The 26653-nt window shown below is 42.4% G+C and overlaps 1 protein-coding gene across 9 annotated transcripts in view; it reads left to right on the top strand.

Moving 5' to 3' along the window:
• Positions 1-17924: 17924 nt before the first annotated feature.
• The window catches only part of tay (tay bridge), a 489253-nt gene continuing 480524 nt past the window's right edge, over positions 17925-26653 (top strand). For 8 of the 9 annotated variants that reach the window (XM_065221307.1, XM_065221308.1, XM_065221311.1 and 5 more), the window contains exon 1: positions 17925-21189. In XM_065221307.1, coding sequence (XP_065077379.1) covers positions 20842-21189 — 348 coding nt within the window. In that variant the 5' untranslated portion in view covers positions 17925-20841. The remainder of the gene's footprint in view (positions 21190-26653) is intronic. The other variant, XM_065221314.1, reaches the window with a different exon arrangement.

The following is a 26653-nucleotide window of genomic DNA, read 5'->3' on the forward strand; positions in this document are numbered from 1 at the left end:
TCAGGGGTCAAATGTCATATGCTAATCGATTCAGGTTGTTAAGAATAATTCAAGAGCAAATTTTCATTACGTCGAATGTAACAAAGGTAAACAAAGTCGAGCTATCAGTGTCAATCGATTCTCCTGCTATTACACTATATACTGTCCGAATATAGGATCAAATCCTATTTTTAAATTTATTTGCCAGTCAAATTGCTTTTTGACGTAATCACCTTCCGATCAAAATAGTTTTCGATGTTACTTAAGTCACCCAATTTCTATGGAGATGCCGTTTGACTTAAGTAACAGCGCTGAGAAACCCGTGAAAAGTGTACGTTCGTCGTTTCGCTTTCTCATTATTAAAGTGAATAAATCGAACTGTTTGTTGCTAAGATGATTTCGGTAGTTCTAAAATGATGAATGGGCTGCATGTAAGGAGACGTAATTGATAATTCTCCCGAATATCCTGGTAAATACACTTTGACTTAAGTAACAATAGGGGCCACCAAACGACGTATAATAACTTTTGACTCAAAAACCAGTATTTTTTAGCATGAAAGCTAGCGATTTGCATTTGTATGATTAAAACCCTGCTAAATATGTTAAACATTGCTATCACTATGAGATTATATGTGTTTACTTGGAAATAGGAATAACTTTTCGGTCATCAAAACAAAACTTTATTTTTCTCGGATTGGTGCGAATGTTGCTTACGACATAATGAAAATTTGCTCTTGAATTAGGAGTCCAGAGTAATTTAAACTAGAATTTCATGCAGATAAATTCTGCCTGAATGTAGTTTTTACGATCCAATTGAAGAACAGATTGAAATCTTGAAATTTAAATAATATAGGGTTAACTACCCCATTTCCGGCTAATTAAGCACTACCCACACTTAGTCTTTCTTAGTCTTGTGTAGTTTAGCACCAAACGGAATGTTATTATTACTGATGGCTTCCAAATTTATTTACCTCTCCGTACGTACCGTAAGATTTGATAAAGAGAAACAAATTGTTCAGATATTGTTAAAAGTCTAACACTGCTTCTTGACGCCAAACTCGGCCTAACGCATTGAAACGCCAATGAATTCACTTCGGATAAAGATTGATTCGGTCGGAGCGCTTCATTTGATTTCGAGAATATTGGGTGCAAACATTCATATCACGCGTTCTTATTCGTTCGGTAGCATTTGAACTTAAGTATCGTACCAAACGCATATTTTCCTTGTTAACGCCTAAATCATGGATTTATTTGATGTTTTCTGCTTGATAGGCCCACAATGGGCGCTTAGGCCGAAATAGTTCTCTACCCTACCCCCTTTTCTCATTTTTTTTCAAATTCGCCGCGTTTCAGTTTTAGTCAGATAGTGAATGTCGGCCTAAATGCCCCTAATTTGGGCCCATACATAAATTCAGCAATCGACTAAATTTTCAATAGCGACCAAAAATATCCATTAGTACCGTCCCAAATGGTTAAAATTGATAAATAGCAGATTTTTAGCGAAGGGCCCAATCTTAGATCCATATGCTTACACTAGAGCCATTTCCCCAATCTGAAGATGACTTCTGGTTTGAGGGAGTGTCAAATAAATGTTATGCAACTAGCTATTAAATAACCTGAAGTGATAGTATCACACTTGTTACTCCTTTATTTGAAAGCCGCGTTGTAGTACGCTTACGTATAGGCACTGACGTTGGGTGCGATACTGGCGGGTTTTGCCGCAAATCACTCTTATTTTATTCATTTTTATGCAGGTAGATTTATTTGGGTTTTCAAGGGAATTATACTATTGAAATATTTCAGAAAGTGTCCAACGGTGCTCCTTCTACTTGCGTGACAAGCTTTCGTTGTTGTTTTCATTGAGGTAATACTCAGGGAACAATGTTAAACACCATTTTTGTACATGGTATTGCAACTAATCTTATATGTGCTTCATTTTGATTTGGGATAAGTGTTTGAACTATGGCTCGGGATTTCCACTGTGGCGTGCTTCTATTGTGACATAACCATACGTATTTTTGTGATGCGACATAGTGGAAACGTGTGAGTGTAGTTGGAGCATATAGGTACCTTGTGTAATTTAGAAATCGTCTACGAAACTAACTTCAAAGTGAAGCATTTGAGTCACTTGAAGGTGTCACCTGGGACGAACTAATATATATTAAATATAGGTCAAAGTCAGAAACAACTTGAAACACGTTAAATTTTAGATTACATTCACAAGTGCAGGTACTTAATAAAGCATGGTTGGTAGATTAGAGACTTCAATTATTTATTAAATTAGACTAGAGATATCATAATCATCAAACGAACTTAAATAAGAAAATTTAAACAGCCTAGTAGCATTAAGTGGATTAACAGAAGAGTTAGGATGCGGAGGGTCCGCTTAGGGAGGCAACTAGCCTTTAAAGCAACTGGAAACTAGCCTTTTCATGTATTGTCTATTTATTTTGATTATTGCTTTATAATATCTATTTGGTATATATGTGAAAGGATGAATCAGTGGGAGATGGATTTTCGGTTTCTTTACATTTAGCATCACTATGTGTCATTTCCTCAAAACCCCCCAATAACCGGCCTCTTCAATCCCTTCCTTTTCCCATGGCGTTCAAGTGGTCCGCATAGACTATTCAGCCATTACCCGTCCTTTATCCTCGGCTTTGGATTGACTTGCGCTCCCATTGCCCCACCAAACGCTGCAAAATGAAAATGAAATATCATTGCAAGAATTTGTATATTGTGTGGCAATGGCAAGTACAATGATACTCTATGGCCAGGGAAGTCGAGAAAATTTTCAACCCGAAAACCGGACCAGGAATCGAACCAGCCGCCTCCGGCTTGGCAATACCGTGACTCTACTGACTGACAACCTTGAGGCACCTCCACCAGGGACATGCTACCTACTGTTTAAACTCTGTCGTTGGTTTAGGCCCTTCTGTGTGTGTGTGTGTGTGTGTGTGTGTGTGTGTGTGTGTGTGTGTGTGTGTGTGTGTGTGTGTGTGTGTGTGTGTGTGTGTGTGTGTGTGTGTGTGTGTGTGTGTGTGTGTGTGTGTGTGTGTGTGTGTGTGTGTGTGTGTGTGTGTGTGTGTGTGTGTGTGTGTGTGTGTGTGTGTGTGTGTGTGTGTGTGTGTGTGTGTGTGTGTGTGTGTCTGCGTGTGTGTGTGTGGGAGTGTGTGTGTGTCTGCGTGTGTGTGTGTGGGAGTGTGTGTGTCATCCTCTATCCCTCACCCAGCCAGGGGCGTTGGACAAGTAGAACTGCGAATAATTTGATCAAATCTCATGCTTCGTAATGGTGCCCTTTATGTTGTGAAGACTAGTACTTCAAAAAGGGTAACTTTTGAGGCAAGACAGGGTGCCCTCAACAAGTTAAGGGAACAGGATGCACTAGATGTCCACAACAGGTACAGCAAAACATCACATAGACGCCCTTATTCACACTAACTACTCAGGGGGTAGAAGGTCAAGAAGAGCCACCGCCGCCAACTAAAGCTTGAACCGGGTACCTGGGACTCCCACGATATACCCGCGGCAATGGTCAGCAGACGATGCCCTGTGCGTATTTAGTATGTAATATGTTTTATTTGGATACACAAAATGTTTGAAGCCATGCGTCACTAAACCATAATTTGCATCACCACAAATACACTTGTCAGCAATCTTCAACTGGAACGCACTCACCAAATCACTTCACCCGGGAGCGCATTCCCGATTCTCTCCACTCCAACCACACAACAACCAAATATCACTTGTCTTCACTTTTCCCTTTCAAGACACTCCGTGCACAAAAGCAATGCACATCGCAAAACCCTAACAATAGATCAGCGCCGTTCTGATCACCGCGTAAATAAACAGAAATTAAAATTTTCACTTGCGATTCCACAAATTTTTGGTCCGGGAGAAACAATCAAACCACGCAGTGCCAAATCTTCTGATACTTGCAATTTTGCAAACATGATGAATCATGTTTTCTTTCTTGGTTCCATCCGGGAGGCAGAGTGCCAGCGCTAATCCGGCAAATGCAGCCGAAAACTATGAAAGAGAATGCACGCACAAAACAGAGAGCAAATTTAGACACAACCGTATCCAAAGGCGTTCGAAACTCGACCTTCTGTCGTTGGTTTAGGCCCTTCTCCACACAAAAGACATTATTCACCTTACCTTTCTATACACTTTGCACACACAAAAAGTTGACCGTACGTAACTTCTAACCTAATGTTTGAACTCTACAGGCTAACGGAAAGGAACGAGAAATGTAACATTAAATTCAGTCGTTTAGACTTCTCACATTTTAAACTTCACATACCAAGAAAAACACACCGCGACACTAAGTACACATAAGTATCTACTACTCGCACTCTCGCCTCTTCCACGGTTCACGTCAAAGGGAACGAGTAGAAGTTCCAGAAACCCTCAGATATGTGTGGATTGAACGGTCATCGTGGCCGGAAGTACGTCAAATTACCGAAGTAATTCAACGACCTTTCAAACGACAATTCTCATCATCTTTCACTTAAAATCATTCAAAGCAACATCTCTTTCCGGTTCTCTTTCTATTTTCGGTTACTCTTTTATAAGATAGAACGGTTCGGATTCGTACCCCGGACTTTAACGAACAGGTAGCGTATTCGGGTCAAATGGAATTAATACTGAACGTATTGGGAACTCATTGCTTGTTGTATGACAAGTGTAACTCTCCATGAGTGGACATTCCTTGGCGGGAACACATTTATGATTTAATTATAAAAAAACGTAACTTCATGCAATTTGATTAAATGAGTAAATTGCATAAATATGAATTCCCCTGTCCAATGATGAGAGGCTTGATGATGATTTGTCAAGTGTCGCTATGATTTTTTTTTGCAATTTGATAAAATTGTAGTTTTTCTCCAGTTCATTGATTTGAAAGGTAAATTGTAGTTTTATCATAATTTTAATATTAGCATAAAATAAAATAGTAATTTTAAATTCGCTTTTAATAGTTTGCTTTGAGTGTAAAGTTAATTTATAAGAAAGTTCTAACAGTTTTTTTTTTTTGCACTTCGAATCTTGACGGGTCATACCTCTAACATAGTAGCAGTGACAGTTTCGCATGTTCTAACAACAACTGCCTGCGACTAGTGTTCGAGGGGCCGACAGGGCTGAATACGGGTCAATACTAACAAAACTCTAACACTAACATGACCCCGAAACTAACGTTCATCCATTGCACTAATAGTTATAATGTAGTTGTACTTTCCTAATAACCCATCTATCACAGACAAACAGACATAACACTCGGTTCGACAGGTTGTTCATCGAATACGCATTTGACGGTCAATTCGGGTGTTTTCGGTTGGTGGTGCCGCCACCTGTGGCGCGCACGGTCGGTTCCCTTGCGTTTGACGTCTGCACACTAGCGCCATCTGTTCAGCGTACTATCCATCACATGATACTTAACAGATGGCGGTAGTGTTTTAGTGACTATGTTTTGTGGAGAAAAATATTAAATGTGTTATTTCTGTTTGTCTGTGCATCTATGTTTCTTTTTCGTTGTGTGTTAATGTAACCAATACTAATACCTTTCTTTCTGTTCTTTTATTCGTTTTCTATATCCCTTCACCATCACCCCATATCCCATCATTTTGATGATAGATGACTTACTTGCATGGTGCATGCCCAAGTCGTACTACAGGATAGTATGCTGAGCGTGGTTCTATCACAAATCGATAGAACTGAGGAATAATGAGATAAATTCTACACAGTATTTTAAAGGAGCCAACTCTTAGCAGGTAATAATAGCAATTAATAATCAAACAACCATAAAAAGGTAAGAATGAATTTATTTATTTTAAATACAGTAATGACCCGATTTTGTTAGCCCCTCCGCGCTTCAGATTTTTTTTCTTTCAATAATTTCACATAATCATAAATCTAATTTTTTCTCATTCGTCATTCGTTAAGAGGGATATTTAAAGTATACTTTGGTGCAATAGGTTCAAGAAGATTACTGAAAAAGGGCATGGGTTTTGTAGAACATTGGAAAACATTTTTAAAAAAGGGGGTTGACAAAATCGGGACATTACTGTATTCCATTTACATTTACATGATTTATCACATATTTCCGGGGAGCTTCGAAGTTGGAGCGTAGTTGCTTTTGTAGATGGGCACGTCATTTGTCGGTTTCTCGCGGATTGGGGCTCAGTCTGGAAAAACTAATAACACAAACAGGTAGAAGAATAGTTCCTCTATGATTTGTTATAGTTTGTTTGCAGGATTGTTCTTTTGTTCGCGGGAGGCTGACGATTGACGTGTTTGTTTGCAGGGGCGATTGCGCCCGGATCTCGGGGTTCTCCGGATTTATGGTCGTAATCTAATACACACAGTTGATCACAATACGAGCCTAAAAGCTGCAGTGACCTAGTGAGCACCATAGCTCGAGTCGTCTGAAAGTATTGTGTATCGCATGGAGAGCCCAACCGAGATTCTAGCCTATTAAGACTGCAGTTGGACAACCCTCAAAAAAAAAAAAAAAAAAAAAAAAAACTAAGTTCTAAGCATTTTGAATTGTCGGTTTTAGTCCAAAAGAATAACCACACCAAGAACGGATTTTTTATTAAATTAGGGCGACGGTGATTTTCACTGAAATGCTAACGAGAACGAGATAAAATTGCCTGCTGGTAATTATAAGTATAATTTAAAAAATAGAGAAAAATATAACCAAAATGCTCAATGCAACTTACAGATTCTAAAGTAAAAACACAGCGAAATCTGAAGGACTTTTCAGAAGACATTCAAAGTTTCTGGTGTGGGACCTTGGCAAAATATGCGAATTACCAATAATCATAGTCAACTCTTCCAATCTCATTCTAGCCATTCCACAAAACTTTCAAGTCCAGTAAACTCAACATACTACTCTTCCTAAGCAAACACGCCACTTTCTAGTGCATGCAAATGGAAGTAATCGAATGGCATATAGAAAAAGAAACAAATAAATACCAACCAACCAACCAGATGATACTGGCACTAGGAAAATCATATCATGACTCCTTGATAAGATCCTGTCCTGTATGCCTACGGCAGTCAGCGGCGGGTTTTCTCGCTGTTATGATTGTTATTACCGATATTATTCGTGGTATGAGTGCCTGCCTCGAGGCTCGAAGCTATGACCATAGTGATGACGATGATGATAATGATAATACTACGAACGGTGGCGACGACGACGACGACGATGATGATGTTTGGTTTGGCATTGAACACTATCATTATCCTGGTGCTGCTCTGTTCTGCCTTCGATACAGGTTGGGCGGTCGTTCGTTGCTGTCTACTACGCGATGCCTGATTCCAAAGGTGGATAGGCTGAGCCCAACGCTGCTGTTGCTGCTATTGATTGGCAATCTAGACTCGCTGGGGGTGGAAAAGTGGGTTAATTTCTTTGGGAGGGGGGAAATGACGCTCGGGAAGCTTTGAAAGAGGACATGGAACTGGTGGCACAGTTGTACATGCACCTTTTTATTTCTAGAGCAATGCTGTGCGAGATGTGACACCAGGTTTGGTTGGAAGGGGAGCACTCAATTTGCTTGATGGTTCTAAACTCTTTCGTTGGCATCGATTTTAAAAATGCAAGCGATGGGATCTCGCTGGGCAATTTTAAATAGTGACTTGACATTTTGCAATAATTGAAATGGAGGTGCCATTCAATGTAACAATTTTCGTTTGTTGAACTATGATTTAGTCCTGAAAAATGCTTTAAAACGTCGATAAAACTGTCGCTGAGTCCCTGAAGAAGATGTCAGACGGACCGAAACGTCGATCAGTATTTTGATTTTGTCAACATTGAAAACATAAACTGAAAGTTCTCTAAGTTATAATCTTAAGCACGAACATACTGAGGAAGTGGAGGAATTTTCCAACCCGTACATTTTCCTTGACTGGACCGACAATCGAATCTTCTGGCATGGGATGGCCGCAGCTTTACCGAATAGGCCTACCAATTTTTACCGGCAGAATTCTAATCGTTTACTTTTGTTCTATCGTTTCAGATATGGTGCGGTGCTGAGCTTTGTGAATCTAATTGTAGTCATTGCGCGAGAGTAGCGATTGATGCCGTGACAAACACTAAGTTGTTGCAACTGTACTATAGTGAAGAATGCCCGAAGCAGAATACCGACAATTAGTCCTGAGAAATCGTTTAAAATACTGGAAGGAACTGGAAGCGTGGAATGTGTAAAATACTCAGCTAATCTTTCTGCGTTGGATGCTTTAATCAAACATCCTAAGGTCTTGGATGAACGTTTGGAGACGCATCGTAAGAGTAGTAGACTCGTTGTCGGGACAAGAAGATTAAGCCGTGAAGGAAAGCAAGAATTGAGCTGCAATACTAAAAATGATCAATTTGCAAACCGGACTGTACATACAGGAGAAAATCGAGATAACCATCAATGTTAACCATCACATCGTAGGTAGACGATGTGCGATGATGGCTGAGCTGTTCGGAACATAAATCCACTGCGACCAGCTATTTGATCTATTGTGGTATAACCCGTGTCCTTAGTTTAGTGCATGAAGTATTTGATTTTGATACAGTTGTCATTTTTGCCTTTATCGCAAGGATCCGCCTCTAATGGTAAGGTCCCGCTCTTTGTACCCTTCGGAGTGTTGGAACACCCCTCTAAATGCGCGCCCCTTTGCCAGTCAAAAACGGATTCCTTCGCAACAAAATAAAGCAACGACCATGCAGCAGAATCCTAGTCTTAACCACTTCAAACTAGAGAACAGACAAAGCTGAGTCGTGTCACTACTAGTTGATAATAAGCATAAGCATAACAAGTAAAAATGACTAAGGTGTGTTCCTTTGATTACAAAAACAATCCTGTTTGATCCTAGTTTGAAGTAGTTCAGACTGGACTTCGGTGGTAGATCTTAATGCCAGTAACGTCCCACCAAAAAGGAAATCTACCAGACGTTACTGGACCTGGGCGATCACCATTTAATCCCTGAATTGAATTGAAATTCAAGTGCAAAGTTATTACAAATGTTACATTAGACTGTTGGCACCACGCAAAAAGGTAAACATGAACCATTTTTCCAAATACTGCGAGGCAAAATGTGCATAATAAATTCGTTGCAAGAAAGTATACATTTAGGCTGTATCTGAGTTCTTCCACTTCACTCAATTCTGTTTTTATGCGATTTTGATTTTTTAGATTTGTTTAGTTATTCAACATAACACATGTATAGTCTCATATAGACAAATGTTGTTATAATTTTTTGACACCAAAATAATGATACTTTCAGAATCCTGCCTAGTTATCTGCGTCATTTTGCACCGGAAATTGTTATATGAGGTGAAAATATCCCCCTAAAAATCGACATTATTAGAATAACTTGTTTCTTCAAGAGATAGTGAATTACAATGTCCTGCAAAAACATGTGTTTTCACTTGCAAAATATGTTTGTAGAAAGCAGTGTTGGCAAAATTAGAAATCAATTGATATTTTTCCGCTCTCATGCCCTCGCAATATCATGCGTGATATTGGAACAAAATATCATGCTTGATATTGATTTTACAAGCTCCTTTGATATTGCGAGACTATTTACAACGTGCAAAAATCAAGCTGAGAGTTGACTCGACACAAAAATGATTCCATTGCACATCGTTTTCTAAGAAAGAGACAGCATAGTTTGCTATCTCCTTTTAATCTTCGCCGATGGCAGACGCGAAGGGACTGCTTGCAAGCCGTTATGGAAGTTTCGGTTGCATTCGGGAGTAAAGCAAAAATCATTAAACTCAATCTCACCACAGTTTGGTGAGATTTGAAGTTGGTGAGTTTTGTTAGCTTGATATTCCGAGCTGCGATATCACAGCTTGCAAAATCAACCGCAGTTGTTTGTTTGTTGATTTTTGTCTACGAAAATCAAGCGTGATCTTGGGCGTTGGTGAGATTTGATTTTTTGATATTTTCCCAACACTGGTAGAAAGTACAAAAGTTGTAGAAAATCCAAGGGGTGGTCACTCTACACGCTTATTTTGTGCCAACTTTTTTCTCAGTGTGCCGCAACTGTGCTGGCAGTACCGGGATGTCATTGAACTCTCGATTGAACTGACTTTTGTTTGCTTGAACAATGGTTTGTATGGCAACCCGGTATTTTGACAGCTCTTGTTTTTGTTTTGTTTTTCGAAACCTGAGATGGAGTAGGTACAACATTTCCATTCCGGGATACGGACTATGGGTGCCAAACAGAGCCAATGACTGTGCCCAGGTGTGTCCAGGCTTGTTTTTGGCACACAATTTTGGTATACTTTTATGTTAACAATAACTTAAAGAATCAAAACAAGAATAACTTTAAAATGGTCAAAAATAGGCGTATACCTTCTTCGACAGGGTTGTTATTCATGAAATTTCCTATCCGTGAATTGTATTAAAATGCTTATAAGTCTTATTTTGATACTCACTTTCGATAATTGAATTCATTATGCACCTAAAACATCGAAATTTCTATGAATTGAAAAAACTACAAGGGACAAGGGGTTGTACGCAATGGTGACGTAAGACTACATACTAAGATTTTGTTTCCGTGTTGGGTAAATTTTACCGAAATCAGAACAGCTTAACGTTCGGTAAAACTTTGACCTTCATTTTAAAGCCTATTGAATTTGAAAATAATATCAAAACATGTTCAACCTTGTTTAAATGATCAAATCTTGTCATTTTAGTGGAGATTTAGTTTCAAAGTAGCTGAAAAGCAATTGAATTGAATTGCATAAATTTTACGAAAAGTTTAGCTGTTCAGATTACGGTAAAAATTATCGAAGTGTGTACGTGCTCTTATATACAGTAATGCCCCGTTTTTGTCAGCCCCCTGATGAATTTAGGGCTGACAAAAACGGGACACTGACAAAATCGGGACATTTTTTTCGCTTAATTTTTTTTAACATAATATCTTTAAATGCTGTTTGATAATGCAAGATTTATGTTTTAGGAATCATTCAATATAATCGAGCCCATTTAGGGGGGCGGGGGGAGCTTGCATTTCAAACTTTTCGTAAGTGTCATATAAGAAAAGACATTCTTACATTGATGGTGTGGAGGGGGGTGGCTAAATGGACTTAGGTAAGAATTGAATGGCCACTCAATGCATATGGTGTTAATCATTTTCTGTAAGAACAACAATAATAATACATAGTGCATAATAAAGACTTGCATACGTCCCCTGGACCCAATATTAAAATTCTCTGAATGAAATTTGTAGAGATTTTCACACACACACATACACACACACACACACTCACACGTGCTATTCTGCTCCCAAGAAGGGTGACACCTTCTTGAAATGGCGAGTGGGCCCCTGTCCCGGTAAAACCTTGGCAGGCCTCCGGATACATTCAAAACTCGTCACCAATTGGTGATTGGTGAGTAGTAGGCTCAGATGTAACATTACTGACTTACGCCGATCTGGCTCTGAACACGGCCCCCATGAAGGACCGTGTCAACCCTAGCATGGCTTCCCTGCTTGCATAGATAACCATGGGATCACGATAGGAGACTACATACAACGAGTGGAGATAGCGGCCCGAAGGGGTGACCCATCAGAATGGATAAAATTGGAGAAAAAAAACTAAAATGAAAAAAAAGAAAAAACCAAAAAAAAATATGAAGGACGATGGCAAGACGCCAGACAGTGAAAACGGAGGAGCGAACGTGTTCGCAAGAAGCGGAAAGCTGCAGAGATCACCAGCGTCAAACCAGGTGACCACAGCGAGTTCCAGTAGTAGCATACCCTAAGTGGAACAGCATGGACCCCAAAGAGAGCAGCTAGGTGCGGTGCCATGCCAAATATTCACACCGAAATCCAGCAGTGGCAAACAGCAAGAATTGCAGCTTGGGAGAACCAAAATGACGGAGGTTAGGAGGAAGATCGATGAACTCTATGTGTTCGTAAAGGATAAGAACAACATACACAAGGAGATCAAGCTACTAGCGACGGTCATCAAATCTGGCATAACTGTGGCAGATCGGGAACTGCAAGAATGGAGAAGAAGAGCTGAAGCGGCCGAAAAGGCTCTGCTTGAGACCAAGGAGAATGCAATGCTGGCTGAAGCGCAGGAGACGCTGAAGGGACCATCGAACCCACGTCCGGAGAAAAGAGATAGGGAAACGCCATGAGACGAAGAGGACCCCAAAAAACACAAGGACGACGAATAAGGGGACAAGGAGCAAGAAGATGGAGAAGACAGTGATTGGCGTAAAGTCGAAAACCAGAAGGAGAAGAGGAAAAAAACTGAAGGAAGAAGAACAAAGGAAGAAGGAACAGAAGAAGAAGGAGGAGAAGGAAAAGAAGAATGAAGAGGAAAAGAAGAAGAAGACGACGGAAGAGAGGAAGAAGGCAGTCAAGAAGAAGGAAAACCCCAGGCATCGTAGGGAGAGAAGTAAGGGCGACGCTCTGGTTATCGAGGCGAAAGACAAAACGACATACGTAGCACTCCTCCGGAAAGTGAGAGAAGTTCCGGAGTTGAAGCAACTAGGTGAGAACGTGGTGAAAACCAGGCGCACCCAGAAAGGCGAGATGCTCTTCGAGCTGAAGAAGGACTCGTCGATGAGGAGTTCAGCCTTCAAGGAACTCGTCGAAAAATCTCTTGGCGAGGACGCGAACGTAAAAGCCTTATCGCAGGAGTCAGTGGTCGAGTGCAAGGATCTGGATGAGATCACAACGGAAGACGAGGTACAATGTTCGCTGAAGGTGCAATGCAATCTGGAAGATGTGCCTATGACAATCCAGTTGAGGAATGCATACGGTGGTACACAAACGGCGTCGATACGACTTGCGACGGACGCAGCTAACGAGTTGCTGAAGATAGGACGAGTCAAGGTTGAGTGGTCAGTATGCCCCCTGAAAGCTATCCCTCGGGTTACCAAGCAAATAGAGAGATACTTTAAGTGCATGAACTTTGGTCACCGGGCGAGAAACTGCAAAGGCCCTGATAGATCGGAGCTGTGCAGGAAATGCGGAGAGAAGGGGCACGTTGCTAAAGACTGTATGAAGCAACCGAGGTGCATGCTCTGCAGAAAGGAGGACGGAAACGGTCATATGACGGGAAGTTTCAGGTGCCCAACTTACAAAAAGGCGATAGCGGGCCAATAGTAATGGAGATAACCCAAATAAATCTCAATCATTGTGACACAGCACAGCAGCTGTTGTGGCAGTCGACAACGGAAACAAAGTGCGACGTTGCAATGATTGCGGAGCCGTATCGAGTCCCTCCCGATAACGATAACTGGGTGGCCGATAGAGCAGGGATGGCGGCAATACAAATTATGGGCAGGTATCCCATACAAGAAGTGGTGACGAGGTCTTACGAAGGTTTTGTGATCGCCAAAATTAATGGATCCTTCGTATGTAGTTGCTATGCACCCCCGAGATGGACAATGGAGCAGTTTTCACCAGATGCTAGATGGACTCACCGGGGAGCTCACCGGACGGAGACCAATCGTCATTGAAGAAGATTTCAATGCTTGGGCAGTGGACTGGGGAAGCAGATGTACGAACGCAAGAGGGTATAGCCTGCTGGAAGCTCTGGTAAAGTTGGACGTCAGTCTGGCCAACGAAGGAACCATCAGCACCTTTCGCAGAGATGGTAGGGAATCCATTATCGACGTCACTTTCTGCAGTCCGTCGTTAGTGGCAAGTATGAACTGGAGAGTGTGTGAGGAGTACACTCATAGTGACCATCAGGCGATTAGGTACAGCTTTGGCCAACGGATACCTACGGAATGTGGAAAACGAAAGTAAGCAAGCGGAGGTGGAAGACGAAGCCATTCGACAAGGATCTCATAATTTTCAACTAGCCCCTCAACCCCCCTCCCCCTGCTTTGATCTTGCCACCACCGCACATTTAATTATCAAAAAATGTCATTATTGAGCTCGACAATCAATAAAATACGAATACGACTGTACAAAACAGTCCACCTTAACCAAAACTAATTGAATCATATAGGCTGACAAAATCGGGTCAAAAAGCTGACAAAATCGGGGGTAGACAAAATCGGGGGCTGACAAAATCGGGTCACCACTGTAATACATCTTATTTACCAACTGCAGCAGGAACTTGTGATTTGTGTAGGAATAGGAATTTGAGCGGGGTTCTCTTTGTGTATACTCTCTGTTTAGGCTAACTGGAAGCAGCGAGCTGCAGCCCACATGACCATCCATAGAAGGAGGAAGAAGCCGCACAGCTATTTATCGGAATCATTAGCTTTTCGTGAGTCGCTGTAGCCATCTATGTCAAGCGCGAGTTAACTTTTTAAATACGAGCGGGAGGTTCTTTTAAAAAAAAGCTTCCACTAAGTTTCGTCGTCAAACTAAGACTGATGTATGTATTCAATATAATTAAACCCTACTCCTACCCGATGCGAAGATCGGTGCTGCCATGTCAGCACCTGGTTTCCGTCGTTGCTATCCGCATCCGTATCGCTGAGCTAGCTGTTGCCGGGCCCGCCGAGTTCCACCGGTGTAAACTTTCCATATGTCGTGGACTTGGTGCATGTTGTCATGTAAAAATTAAGTATCTAGCACGCTGTGGCATTTTTGACGTTGGACTACGTCTGTGATTTCTATATGGGGGTACACTTTGTGAAAACCGAAATTGGAACATGTTACAAAATTATGAAAGATTTTGTACATTAATAACTCAGCTGCCCCTTTACCAATTTCAATAATTTTATCACCAATCGATTAGAAATATGTCTACGCATCTGTTAAACTTAAGACTTTATCGTTTTAATGTCAGTATTGAAAATTGCACGAATGCGCCACTGTTGTTATGATAATTAAAATTATCACCAATTGCCTGCGAAAAGCGATTTCCCTAACACAGATTTTAAAGTTAAATTCCATCCGGTCTCACCATACGGTGTTCATTCAATCACCGCGTGGTGATGGTGTTCTCCAGTACACATCGAAAAGCTCCCCGTAAGCAGCTAGCTATCAAGGTTGACCTCAACCGCTGATCGGATTCAGTTCCAATCACCGTGTATGGTGGTGTCTGGTCGTCGGCATCATCATTATCAGCAGCAGCAGTGCTTTCGGCGCATGGCGTTCAACATTGTTCTCCAGTAATGAAAGGCTGCCTGCAAGCAACGAGCTGTATTCCACATCCATAGAAGGAGGAAGAAGCCGCACCGCTATTGATCGGAATCAGTAGCTCTTCGTGAGTCGCTGTGGACCATCTATGCCAAGCGCGTCATACTAAAGAGTATAAACAGAGAGAACTCCGCTCAAATTGCTATTCCTACACAAAACACAAGCTCCTGCTGCAGTTAACAAATAAGATGTATTATATAAGACCACGTAGTTCTACGTCACCATTGCGTACAACCTCATAGGGCTGTCCCTTGTAGATTTTTTCTCTTATAGTATGGAGCCCAAGGAATGTGTAAAAAATATAAAAGGGTTGAATTGCATTAAATTTTGATGCAGTAGGTATTTGATCAATTGGCGGCCTTTGTAATAATTCCTGATCAACCGACTTCGTTGTAAGAATATCTTAGTAGATTGATTTGATTTATTGAATAGTTATAGATCTTCCGAATAATTACTAATCAACCAGAAGAAAGTCCAAAATACCCTCAGAATATTATGCAGGCATTCGATCAATTGAAGGTCTTTGGAATAATTCCTGATCAACTTAATTTCATGCAAGAATATCTAAGAGGCATGATTTGATTTATTGAAAAATTTTAAATTTGAAAATAATAACTTATCAGCCAGAAGAAGTGGAAAAATACCCAGAGAACATTATGCAGGTATTTGATTAATTTAATGTCTTTGGAATAATTCCTGATTAACCTACTTTCTATGAAGAATATCTAAGAGACATGATTTTATTTCGTGAGCAATAAAAATATCTGCAATTATTACTAATTAATCAGAAGAATTTTCCTATGATTAAAGATTCTGACACATTGCAAAATTGTCTGGAGAATTTTAATGCGAATATTAATATTAGGAGAATTGTGTAATATGGAAAAAATATAAGAAAATAAAACATCAATCTTAATTTCTAGGCTTTGTCCGTCCTCCGGCAACTGTGCATTGCGCTGATTGAGGCAATTTTGAAGCCGACCACCTGGCTGTGTCCGGCAGACAAATGGGAAAATCCCGGGAATTGATCTCAAGAAGTGAACAATCGTCATCAAAGGTGCTCACCAGATTTTCGCACAACCACAATCATTCAACGGAGTGTGTCATCAAAATATTGACACCAAGTATTCTTTGACGAAAGATTTGAAGAAATGAGAAGCATTGCTGTCCAACCGCCGAGAAATAAACATGTATCAAGCAAAATACACAACCTGAGGTGTGTTAACAAAAGCACATCCTGACTGTTGTACTTTGGATTGTTGAGAAATAAATGCAGAAACACTTGATTTGCTTCTTTGAGTTTGATGTCTGTGTTTGGGATGTTTGCAAGAGGACGGGCCGTTCAAAGACGCAAATTTAAGACAAGGAGCCACGAATCGAGGTAATTGGTGTATTATTGTGCAGCAGACCAACTATCATCGAAAAAAAAAAGTTTGGCCTACAAAAGTAAGTGAAGATGACCCATGGTCACCGATCAATCAAAAGAAAGCTCGAACCAAACGTGTTCAAACATTCCTCCTCGAATTGCACCCAGTTATCGCTGAGGAAACAAGCCTCACCAAGCGCTAAGCAGAACCATAAACAGCACGTTTTAAATCGACAAAAATTACAATCCATTCGCTAACCAGTCCCTGCTGACACACACACACACGGTATCGATTTCAAGGAGTGTGACATCGCTCGCGAGCTGAAAAACGGAACATTAGCAACATCGCGCTAGGTGTCAATCAACACCCACCACACGGAGTACACCCCTCCCTTCGGATCCACTTCATCGTCGTCTGGAGAAAAAAACGGAGCACATTGAAACCATTCATCAAACAAATGAAGTGTGAGGAGTGACAAAAAGGAGGAGAGTAAATCAATATACTCGCGCGACGATAGAAATCAAAGCCAAGAACTTGGATCCCCTCTCGCCGCCGCATTATTTATCACCGAGCTGAGGAGCGAAAAAGTGTCGCACACAACTCCGGCAAGCGAGATGACAGTAGAAGGAAGAGCAAAAAAAAAAGCTCCCAGCATCAACAGTGAAGGATCAGCCGTCAAATTGATTTTGTAATCCTTTACTTCTTGCGGGAATCAGGACAGGAAAAAAAAAAAGGCGAACGATAACAGATTCCGCTTGTCTTGCTTGCTTGGAAGAATGTTTATAGCTCGGAAGGAAGGGGACCACGAAGAGCAACGTGCATTGCGTGATGCTGGCTGGAAGAAGTGGAGAGAGCATAAACCCAAAATAGAACCATAAAAAAGTTTCCGTCGATGTGTGTGACTTTCGAGGGAGGGCGGCGAGGATGAGCATGAGGCGATTAATTGAATTAAATTTAACCCGTTTCGCGTGGTATACGACCCATTAGGGGAGAGTGGCAGTAATTTCAAGTATTTCTCGCTCTCGTGTTATTTAATGAGTCCAAATTAATCAACTGAACTGACGGACTGACAACGACGACGACGACGACGGCGGTGGTTCAGTGTTCAGTCTCTCCAGAACCCTTGAGAATGGGAGGAAAAAAAACGAAACAAACGAATGAGAAGGACAGAATCAGGACGCCAACCTCGTAGCGTCAAATCAGTACGACCGAACAGATGTCAAAAGTGACAGATGATTTTCGAACGATGCGAAGCGCGGGTGTCTGGGTGTATGGGTGAAAGGTTTGTTCCAGTGAGGAAGCGTTGCCTGCTCCGGTGGTTCGGCGAGGATTGTTGTGAATCGATTTGTACGGCAGCGAGCCATGGTTTCTGGTGGTGTCGGTGGCACTGGTTTGTGGCAGCGATCGAAGAGTACGGACGCCATTGCTGCCAACCGTGCGGCGTGAATCGCTGTAACCAGACTGAAATTTCTTTGTCTCCCGTGTACGCGAGCCACTAGAGGACGACGACAGACGATCGGTTTCTCGTTTCTGCAGAGTTGTCCCCATTTGGAAAGCCAATTTGGGCTGATTTCACGACAGAAAGTGCCCACAGTGACGTGCGAACAATTTGGGAAGCAATTTTCCGATCTCGGTACGTGCCACGTCGCGGTTCCTGAGCGAAGATTCTCAGTAAAATCGGCGGACGAAAATCCGGGACTGTAAAAACAACCACGGACAATTTTCACACGAAGAAAAACGGACGGACAGACGGACGGGTCTGTGTGTACCAAGTGTGCGGTGTAGCGGTTCGATTGCGTGCATTGGTAGTGGTGTGTTTCTGGAGGTACCCTCTCTTGCGTACGTGCAAGCACAAGCTATGCTGCAAGAGACAAGAAGCCTGTGAGAAGGGAAAGAACGGCACGGCAATACAACATCAGAGCAGAGCAGTGTTGCCCGCTGCTGCTGCTGCTGCTGTGGTCCACGGTCCAGTGCTTGAACCATCGACGACGCCCGTCAAAGTGCGTTCTGAGCCGGTATTGGTGAGAGTTAGTGCGGTAGCACTGTATGTGTGTGACGTGCGTTTCGATTCGCCGCGCTGCTTATGTTGGCAGTATTGTGTGTTTTCATCCAACAACATATTGATGTGTTGATCTCTGTGTGTGCGCGAGGAAAAGAGTGCCACCAGGAGAAAACTCCAAGATCCAACGGATTGGAACGCAATGTTTTAGCATGAAATTTTCCCGAACGGAATGCCACACACTGTTGACGGTGAAAAAGACAAGTTCGACAAGGTTGGAAGGATCAACTAGAGGAAAACTTGGAATCCCACGGCTTGCGATCAACAGCGAGAAAGAGTAAATCGCCGAAGGTAGTGGGACATATACAAGAAGGAACGATTAGAGAGTGTTAATAACCTTTTGATGTGCAAGCTTTGTTCCCTCGCCAGTCGCTTCCCCCCGCAGCGATCCCCTCGTGTCAAGAGGCTCACACTAGATGGTCGTCATTGAAGGAAAACGTAAGACGTGAATGGTCCGACAAGTTTTCTCCGTTAAGTCCGAGAAGAATTCAAGTTGTAATTAAAGTGGCAAGTGCAAGGTGCCGAACAGTCGAAGACACTAGTAACAGTTTAGCAAGTTCGGTGAGCAGTGGAAGATTTTCTGGAACCCCAAGTGGGAACTGGATCCATTGGAAGATTACGGGTTCCAACCAAGGAAAAACCTTCCGTCTCAGCCAACCAGTCAGTCAGTCAGTCAGACACTCTGTGTACAAACACACACCGCACACGCGTGATACGATAGTGTTGGTTGTATCAGTAGCAGTAGCAGAATCAGCAGCCAGCAGTGGAAGAAGAAGCAAGAAGCGTGTGAAGTTTTGCATGAAGCCGACAGCACTGTAGTGGTACCGTGTCGTCAGAACGCGTTGCCTGCGGCTGTATTGGTGTGGTGTGATACTGCTGCTCTTCGCTGTGACGGTCTCCTAATATATTTCCTCAACCAACAAACCAAACCAAAAAAAAAACTGTGTACAATTGAGGAAAATCATGTTTCTGCAAATGAAATCAATCAATTGAACATTTGGAGCAGGTTTTCGGTGAAACTGGACAGGGACTAGTTATCGAAAAGGTGAAAGAATCTTCGCCTCGTTTTCCTTTTTTTCTTTCCCTGTGGTTGAGGCTGAATCGTGTAAGGTGTGTGTACGCGGTGAGAAGAAGGAGAAGGTGAAGGGAAGCATTGTGCAAGTCCCGTGTGCAAATCGGGCTTAGTAGTGCTCGCCTCCATTTGGTGAATCCGGAGGAGGCCCTTCACATCGCGCACCGTTCGTTCGTTCGTGCTGGGAGAAGAAGCAAAGAAGAAGAAAATTTCCGAACCAAGTCAGTCAAAGAGTTGAAAAGTGCTGAAAACTGAAACACCGTGTTCAGGAAATTAGCGGAAGCTTTTGGAGTCAAGTGAAGAAGATTCCGTGCTGCGGGTGAAGACAAGTTTGTGAACGGTGTGACCCCCCGATACAGGGTTAAAGAAGACACGGGGAATGCTGCGTTCCGCCATTGAGTTTCATTTGTGGATCGCCGTCTTTTTTTATTTTCCTCTATAGTTTGTGTTTACATATATATGTATTGAAGAAAACGAAGAAGCATCAGGCAAACAGCAGCGGCAGCGATTAAAACGCTGACTCGGCAGAAGATTTGCCGGAAGTGGTTTCTGTGATGGAAGTGAAAATCTGAATTTGGCGTAGCAACAACAACAACAACAACAACCAGAGCAAAAAGTGAGGAAAAGTTCAGCGGAAATACGATTAAAATTACGCAGGAAAGGAGATCCTCGCGCGGTCCCCTACATTGGTGTGCGTGTGACGTGTAGTCCGTTCCGACGTCGTCGTCATTCCGTGGGCCCTCGACAGCCCGAGCTCGAAGAAGAAGAGTTTCTTGTTAAATAAGGTGCCCCCCCTCTTTAGATTCGAATAATCAATCAAACCCGTGCGAGCACATCCGTCAATGAATTCAGCACCATCCATACGAAGGGCCGAAGAAAATAGAAAAGTTAAGCCTGTGCCAGAGAAAAAAAAAGTCAATCAACCAACCGAGCAGTGAGTGGTGCGTGTATATATCATCTCCAAAGTGGGTGCGATAGTGGTGTGCGTGTACGTCTCTCCATTGTTATCTGAAATCGATTGACGACGTCGCGCTTGTCAACTGAAAATAGGAGAAAAATAAAGAAATAATTGCATGTGAGAAAAAAGTTTGCACCCCCTGAAAGTAGGAAGTGTAGGAAGATTTGAGTGTTAAAATCCGTTTCCCGTGAGTAGCAAATGTGTGTAAAGCTACATCAACAACAGCAACTCGGAAAAGTGGTCCCCCGTAGCCAATAATGCATCCCAATTGCGACGGGGTGATCGAGCCATGGAAATAGATGTAAAGCAACAGAGCAAGCAGCGCAACAAACGACGGGAACGGGCCCAACGTATGATAGCCGAGCGGGATAAGGATGCCGCCGCTACCGCCGATGGTACTGCCGCTGCTGGTGCGGCTGCCTCCAGTGCAGGTGGTGGCGGTGGCGGAGGCGGTCCCGGCAGTTGCGTTTTCGGTCCGGACGACAGTGCCGACGAGGACGTGCCGATAAGCCGGGAGAAGCCACCGCGGCCAACGGTGCGGCGGAAGCGAAAGGAGAAGGATCCCTCGCCGATCCTGGAGGAGGACATTGTGGACGGGTTCGCCATCCTCGCGTTCAAGACGTACGAGGAACTGGAGGTGAGTCGGAATGTTGTGTTTGCCTTTTCCGGCACAATTGCCAAACCTTACTCTTTGTTACTGAAGGGCAGGACGTGACAATAGGATTCTGATTATCTGGAGTTGACCAAGCCTGGGTTTGTACTATTCCATTCAGGAAGAAGGGAATACCTCAAAATCCCCTCACCCATCAAGTGAGCTAGGAGTGCGCATTTGATTAGGTCCTTCGCTCAATTTCAACTTCTGTTCAATTTTCACACTGCCGTACTCTAGCGGAACTACCAATCTATCGTCTGCAGAACTATCTTTAGCTAATAAATTATCGCACTAAAGGTCACTTTGAAGAATAAGAAGCTTCTTGTTACGTTCTGGCCTACACATTAAACAACATTTTGTATTGTCGCAGCGAAACAGATGCACTTCATCCATGTTGAAAAAGTGGTGTAATGGTACATAAACCTGATGTACCTGATGTAGCGGGTATTCGTTAGGGAATTTTGTGTTACTACAGTCAATTATTGATGGAAGTCTTATCATATTTTTCCATACTAATTTCCAAAATGTATCTCCACCCTTCAATATCGAGTTAGGGAGCGTTGACTGTATTTTGATTTCGATGTCTGTGTTAGGGAGGTTTGCTTGATTGATCGCCACAAGCTTCATCCATCCAAATGCCGCATGCTCGCACTCGTCAATGTAGCTGCTTGAAAGTTCGGGTCCAACTTGGATGATATTTCGACCTCGTTTCGGTTCAATTTAACAGAAGGTTGAACGTTTTTTGGTAGCGCATTTGGGACAGAATCCTAACGAGGATTCTACGGAGGAGAATCAGAATAAGGGTGCATAAACCTGATGAACATATATAATACATTAACCTAATGAACGAATGCAGGTGGTATTCGTTAGTATTTTTTTTTTTACTACAGTCAACTCTCCCTCACTCGATATTTTACACAACTTGATGGAAGTCTTGCAACTTTTTCCATATTAATGCCGAAATTTACCTCCACCCTTCAATCTCGAGCTAGGGAGAGTTTACTGTACTTTGATTTCGATGTCTGTGTTAGGGATGTTTGCTTGAGTGATCGCAGACTTCATCCAAAAGCGACAAGCTCTCAAACGTCACTGTAGATACTTGCAATTAATGTCCTCATTCCCATACAGTTCGGGTCCAACTTCGATGGTAATTCGAACTCGTTTCGGTCTCAATTTTACAAAAGTGTGCACTTTGTGCGAATGGGAACAATTAAACTGTCAAATTTGGGGCAGAATTCCTATGAGAATTGCATTGGCAACCACGGAGTAAACTCAGAAATAGGCTTGTTTTCGAACGCGTTACTACTTTTCCGACGCTTTTTGAGCATTTCCATTTCCAACAGTAACTGTTGCCAATACCAGGGAGCAAAAGAACTTTACGGGCTTCCACACAGTGCAAAAGAAGTGCTCAGCAATGACGCAAGCCGGACCGCTGCGCTATTAAATTTTCTCAAAGAGGCAGCGGACCCTTCACTGAAGCATGCTACCAGTGGCACCTTCTTCTTCATCATGGACTGACTACCCGCATTATCACCCGGATTACCGACCTTAAACGGACCAATGATACAACCACGATCCATACGCACCAAAACTCGGACTACTGACCCCAACAGATCTACGACACAACCAGAATCCACCAGCAAAGAACCATTGACCCTTCGTGACAGCAAACTAGAGAACCCTTCTGGGGCCCCATCCTTCTCCCGGGACCCCCCTCAGAGATCCTCAGAGACGAACCTGCCAATAGCTGAAAGTCTTTTAAATAAAGTAACCTAACTCCCACGCAAACTAGCCACACCTTCTGATAGAGCAAATAAGTTGAATCCCCTGAATGAGTTGTTATCCGCGAGAAATGGATGTTCAAAGTCAGTGCTTACATTTGACTCATAGGATCTTTTCAAATGTGACCCTATTGCATTTTGTCTTGATTGGACTACTGGTTTCGGTGAGGAACTTACAGAGACACTGATGGGTGAAAAGATCGAGAGAAGCGTTGGTTATTACCGATAGGTGGATGAATCTAAACTTTGTTTTGTCATAATTAGATTTGCTTCCGTACCTGCAGTGAATTGAAGATTCTGTAACTTTCAGAAAGTTTATGGAATCGCTTAGGACTTACCAAATCTTATATTATAACCCTTGTACAGGACGTGATATTAGAGAGTATCGAGAAGGAGCCAATTTGATCGGTAATTTCTGATTGTCAAGCACGATCTAGCTGGACTATATTTTCGGGATACAGTCACTTTGAAGAATCATTAACTGAATTTTAGGATTTTTTTTTTTTCAAAGAAATTTGGAGCAGACTTTAAAATGAATTCTAGAGATAACAGATATTTCAGAGAAAATGTTCTAGGGACTTTTGGGATGAGCTCTACGAGAGTTTTGGCTAGCATTTCAAGTCGATTGTGTGAGTTCAGCTTTGCGGAAAATTGCATGGCCATTGTGAAGAGGATTCCAGGATCCAAGGGAATCGTATTTTAACTTTTAAGGGTACAATTCTAAAGGAATTCTGCGCTTCATCTTGCAGTTCTAGATAGAGCTGGAATTAGGGCGCAACAGCCTTTGTAAACAATGACTTCTCTCGTTGATTTCTTGGAATTCAAGGCACGCCTACACAAACCAACATATCTGTGGATTTCCACCTGGTTCAAAGGAGAATCCCCCAACGCTGTAGCTTGCAGCTAAATTGTTACTTACCTCTTCGAGCTCCTGGGAATGAAAGGCCACGAGTTCTGGGTTTTCAAATATACGAAGCATAGCCTACTTAGATCAAATCGACATAGAGTGTTCGTCGACTTTAGCTCCGTATACATTTCTACCGAATCATTAATACAGCTCATTTCACACTTTCTTAAGCTCATGACTGTATACCGCACAATATCCATCGGGTAGGAGAAGTCTTCCTCTACTTGATGGTGATGTCGATTTGCCAGGGAGAGCCATGGCTTCCGAGAAATCATCGAGAGAAGTCATTGTTTACAAAAGCTGTTACGCCCTAATTCCAGCTCTATCTAGAGTTATTCTTTCATTTTAACTATGGTACCATGGAGTCAACAAAGTAAAAGTGAAAGAAGTGATGCTCGTTAGCAAAATACCCGGAGACATTGTCTATTTTCCGCACTGGTGTTATGGGTTGATAAGAAGCAACTAGGAACTCAAGGTATTCATAGGACTTTATAAAAAATGTTCGAAATGTCGTAGAACACATCAAAAATAACATGGGAGACTTTCAGCGATGCAGAGAGGAACAACGGGTTCACAAATAGACAAAAAAAATTGGACAGAAGAGCGAAAGTTGGTGAGATCGTATAAATTTTTGACGTAGGATTACGTTTTTCGGCAACATATTGAGGGTGCAATTTCAAGTGGTCAGGTTTTGACTACTTATAACTCTGTCAATAGTGGATGGATTTTAATTCTAAACAAGCCATGCGATTGGAAATTTTTCTACGAATCTGCTAAAATGAACACTTTATCAATTTTCACACTTCATTCGATTGCCTAATGGGAAAAAGTGGTTTCCCTAACACAGTCGCCGAATATTGATACCGAGCACGTAATCCTATGTCAAATCTACGGTCGTGTCTTGGATGCAGCATCTTATTTTTTTATTTATAGTATTGCCCATATATATACAAAACAATGCTGGGATTGGGAAGGACCATCAGAGCACCCGATTAAAGCGATTTGGACGGGGAGAGTGGGAATGCCAACTACCTGTTGATAACATTTCGTGGATAAAGGGCGGGCTCTTCTCCCCACTCATTGGGGCATCTTCCTGTTTGGAGGCTCGTCTTTTTGAACAATTGTGCGATCATGTTGCTGGAAGCAAATGTTTTTGTAATTCAGGAATTCCTTTAACGCGAGTAATATTTAAACCACCTAGAACACCCAGAAGCGAGTTGTACCCAGTTTCGTTCCACGTACCACTTCTTACCGGAACTGTGAGAATTGTTATAATCTCCAGAACTCCGAAAAAGTTTGATGCTGCAGAATTGCATGAACTTCCAGAACTTTTGGAGTTCCCGGGACTCTTAGGAATTAGTAGCGCTCTGACGAATCTTTTTGATGTGCTGCTTTCCACAATCCAAAAATTTCATAAACGTCAAGAACTGGTGAAACTTCTGGAACACAAAAAAAAACCTCGAAGTATGAGACTTCCAGCAGCACAAAGTGTGAGACTTCCAGCAGCAGAGATGGTATTCATTAATTTACTGTCTGTTGATTCCTCGGCTTACTCTGTTAACCGCCTTCATATATTAGGCGTCAGTCTTGTTTGTAAACAAAATAAAATTCTCGCGTCACTTTTCAATGAGCCCTTTCTGCATTGATCGATTCCCTTCATCGACTTTCTCTTTGGATCGTCACGGCCGTGTTAAGATATTTTGAACACCCAGATCGATGGAAGACACAACAATCTAGCATATGACAAAGACGACAGGAAATGTTTTTGTAGCCGAGTTATTTACAAAAGAGAGAGTCTATGAAGAGAATTGAGAATTGAGAGAATGTAGATTGGTCTATTTGAATTCGGAGTAGGTAACCTGAATGACACGACGAGAGCGGGATGGTCAGCATCTAGACTGATCAGTGGCCGTTAATGCGAAATCATTTGCCAGGACAAGATCTAGCAAAGGTCCGTTTCGATTGGGAAAAGTGTTTACTTGACTAAACCCGTGTAAGTTAAATCCGTCCAAAAGAGCACAGCCAGCCACCGGCATATGCAATAGCAGTGGGTCAATGAATGGTGTGCCGCTGTCGGTAAAGCGCCACTGTACCTAAACCAGCTTGGTTGTAGTCGCCAAATAGTAGTGCGGGAGAGCGGGGACTCAATCGAGATCTAACGATGATGCTCAAGGATGATCGTGCAGTCGGCAGGTAGACAGCGCCAATACTGAGAATGTTTTGTGGAAATTCTACGAAAATCCTGAGTCGTTCCAACAGACTGGAAATGGGCGAGGTACTAAGGTAGCTGGTTAGTCTAGTTGAGACAGCAGCCAGAACGCCTTATCCGCTCGATTTTTGACTGTGCAAAGGAGATCGGTCACTTGAAGACGTAATACAGTGATCCGAAGTTGCGATGCAAAGATCCGGTCATCCAGTCCCGTTTCCGTCAGTACGATCAACTCATATTCAACCTCCGCAAATTCCAAGAAAATCGAGTCGATTTTAGTTCTCAGCCCACGCACGTTTTGATTTTTTTTAGGCCATTCGAGGAGCGATCCCGGGAGTTCAAAATCGCAACCATACTCGCCTGGAGTTGAAGGCCGGCTTCGCACCTCCATATGTTGCTGTGATGCGAAAAGTGAGAAAGCAAATGACAGTGATCTTGCTCACTGAGCAATGTGAGTTACTCGAGGTGCCTCAAAAGCAACTCTGAAATTGCTCATGATTAGGAGCTGTCTTGCCCCTTGGTTTTATGGCTGCAAAATAAGGAAAACTTCTT

Source organism: Ochlerotatus camptorhynchus, unplaced genomic scaffold, assembly GCF_037179485.1.
Source record: "Ochlerotatus camptorhynchus isolate MF236.1 unplaced genomic scaffold, CSIRO-AGI_Acam_v1.1 ptg000141l, whole genome shotgun sequence".
Classification (NCBI taxonomy): Eukaryota; Metazoa; Arthropoda; class Insecta; order Diptera; family Culicidae; genus Ochlerotatus; species Ochlerotatus camptorhynchus.